A 2874-nucleotide genomic window follows, 5' to 3' on the forward strand; every position below is an offset into this window, starting at 1 on the left:
TATATATATATATATATATATAGATGTTGCGTAATATCTCCAGTGCTTCTCTTCGCTCGGTTCTGCCCTCGTGCCATCTTTGAGTGTGTTTTTGTTTTCCCATTTTGCATTTTTTTTCGATGTTCGTTTTTGCCTTGGCTTCTTCTTTGCTTGGTCCATGCTCCGCGTTTGTCCATTCCATTCGGGTGAGTTTTTTTCTCCGGACGCAGCGACACCAGGCCCCCCTCTCCTCCACGCTTCCCATTACACAGACAGTGGCTTGCTTGGGGTTTTCCCTCACGGTGGCTTGTGGGCTCTGCAGCCACCCGCGTCTGACAAATCTCGCTGCGTTTCCAGATTTGTTTTTTTCTTGTTGCTTCGAGACAGCGTTCTTTTTTTTTTATTGTTATGTGTGCGTGTGTGTTCGGCCTTCACACTCTCTGTAACCTTCTCTCTCTTTGTCTCTCATCGCCTGTGTATTCGTGCTTTCGGGCCGTTCCCTGTTTTGTTTCCGGTGCTCCCTCTTCAGTTTGTGTTAACCGCCGCAACTACGGCAGGCCAGGCGGGCGAGAGGGGCGGACGCGGCAGGGACCAAATGGGGGAGGGGAAAGGAAGGCGGGACAGCGTCGGGCGTGAAGGGAGTCGCGCCACACTGAAGGGTCTCCCGACATTTCTCCTTCTTCTTCCGCTGCTGCGGCTGCTCTTCCTCCTGCCTGGACCAATGTCAAGCAGGGGCATGCATTGTTTCGGTTTTTCGTTTGCGCTTCCTTGTGTTTTTTTGGTTTCTTGTTTCCACTACCCTGCCTGCTTTCCTTGGTGTTTTTCTTCCTTTAGTTTACCACGACAAACTTCTTCTCTTCCGATACGCTTTGCCTCTGGCAGCCAATTATTTCGGTTTTTCCCGTACGATTTCCCCTCCTTAGTGTCCGTAGCAGCGCCGCAGGGGGGACGGACTCGTCCTATCTGCGTGAATCGCACAGTCTGCTCGATCACTCGTGCAGCTGCACACAGACTGCAGCAGAAGCAGTAATAACAACGGCGGCTAAGTACATTTGTATGTGGCTCCTCTGTGCTTATTTTGTGCATCGCCCTCTTCCTGCTCCTTTCTGTCTCCTATTTCCTTCTGTCCTTGTGCCGCTCTGTAGAGCAGAGGCGGCGACAGCGAGAGTAAGCAGCTGCTAGGGCGAAGGCAGAAATCAAAGCCTCCCCCCCAAAAAAAACAGCTATAGATAGCAGCGGGAAGAAAGTCTCCACAAAGAAACTTGGCACGCTTGGAAAAAAATATCGTTTCATCACCTTCTCTTCACCATGTCGGCGCAGGCGAACTACTACGCCATGCGGTCTGTCTTTGAGCTGCAGCTAGACGCGCAGCTGCTAGAGGGGTTGGCCACAATAGGACACTTCGACGGCAAAACACCGTCTCTTGTATGTGCCACAAATACACAGCGGCTCGTGATCCACACGAGCGAGAATCCAGGTGCAGAAGCAGTACTGCGGAGTGGGGATGAGACACGCAGTGCAGAAAATCCTGTGCGGACGCTGAACTTTGGTAGGACGCCAACAGCGCTGGCGGTAGGCCGACTGCCGGACACCAGTGATAGGAAAGACACTGACGCCCTATACTTCGGCGCGGCCACCTCACTGCTCGCGTATGACGTGGATAGGAACCGCGAGTATTTTTACAGGGAAGTGGAGGACGGAGTGCAGGCAGTGGCGTGTGGTGTCGTGAATACCGCCAGAGGCCCAAACGGCACTGGCGGCGTCCCCACCCCGCTGACAATTGTAGGTGGTAACTGCACGATCAATGGATTCGACGCGAGTGGGATGGAATCGCTCTGGACGGTGACAGGCGATCAGGTAACGGCACTGATGCTAATGCCCTGGGACTCTAGTGAAGCTCCGACCGTCTCTGCTGCTGGTAGTGGCAGTGGTAGCAGTGGCGATGCGGGCCGCCCTTTGTCGTTAGTGGCGGCCTCGGAAGATTTTGAGTTGCGCGTGTTTGACGGTGAAGACACTATTGCAAGTATCATGGAGGCGGACAAGGTGAACCAGCTCGTGTACAGTGGTATCCCCGGTCGGTTTGCGTACCTTTCCGTCAACGGTACTGTAGGCGTGTACGATCGCACTGAGCGGGTGTGGCGCGCGAAGGGTAAGCACCGCCCTGTCGCCGCTGCCTTCTGCGATGTGGACTTCGACGGCGTGCCGGAGCTCGTGGTGGGGTGGAGCAACGGACGTGTGGAGGTCCGTGGCGACGATGCGGAGAAGCGGGGTGTACTGTTCAAGGAGAGACACGCCGCGCCCGTCAGCGCCGTACTCGCGCACGATTACCGGCAGAATGGGCAGCCACTGCCGATTGTCTGCACAGTTGACGGTGTGGTGCGTGGGCTCGAGCTGGCAGGCGAGCAGCAGCAGGAGGAAGCGGTGCACGGCCGTGAGACGTTTAAGCTCGACATGCTGCAGCGCGAGAGGCAGGCACTCGCCGCGGAGCTTGCCAGTGTAGAAGAGCAGCTGGACCGGCAGCGCAAGGGTTCCTCTGATGTGACATTGCCGCAGGCGGGAACCGTTGTGCGCCACAAGTTGCTGCCGAACGCAAAGTCGGGGAAGCTCGATGTCGTCTTTAGCGTGCACCACGGCTACCAAGACACAATCATTCAAGGCTGCGTCCTGCACAGCGAGGCGGTGTTCCCCGGCCGGGAGTACGCCTTCTTTGCCGCGGAGGAGCCATCAGGGACGCTTGTGTGCGCTATCGATGTGCCGCGCGGTGCGGAGGCGCGCATCGCCGCGGCGGTAATGATCGGTGCCACTAACGCGGAGAACTACCAACTACACGAGCTTACCTTCGCTGTGCCCAAGTTCGTGACGTACCAGCTGTGGAACCCCGAGGCGACGGAGCCG

The 2874-nt window shown here is 56.5% G+C and overlaps 1 protein-coding gene across 1 annotated transcript; it reads left to right on the forward strand.

The window, feature by feature from the left end:
* Nucleotides 1–1287: 1287 nt before the first annotated feature.
* DQ04_05321040 (putative intergrin alpha chain protein) lies at nt 1288–2874 on the forward strand (the record flags this gene model as incomplete). Its single annotated transcript, XM_009314118.1, has 1 exon — nt 1288–2874. A coding segment is annotated over one exon (1587 nt), but the record flags the coding sequence as incomplete, so codon positions are not given.

Source organism: Trypanosoma grayi (genome assembly GCF_000691245.1).
Source record: "Trypanosoma grayi strain ANR4 Tgr_532_V1, whole genome shotgun sequence".
In the NCBI taxonomy this organism is placed as follows: Eukaryota; Euglenozoa; class Kinetoplastea; order Trypanosomatida; family Trypanosomatidae; genus Trypanosoma; species Trypanosoma grayi.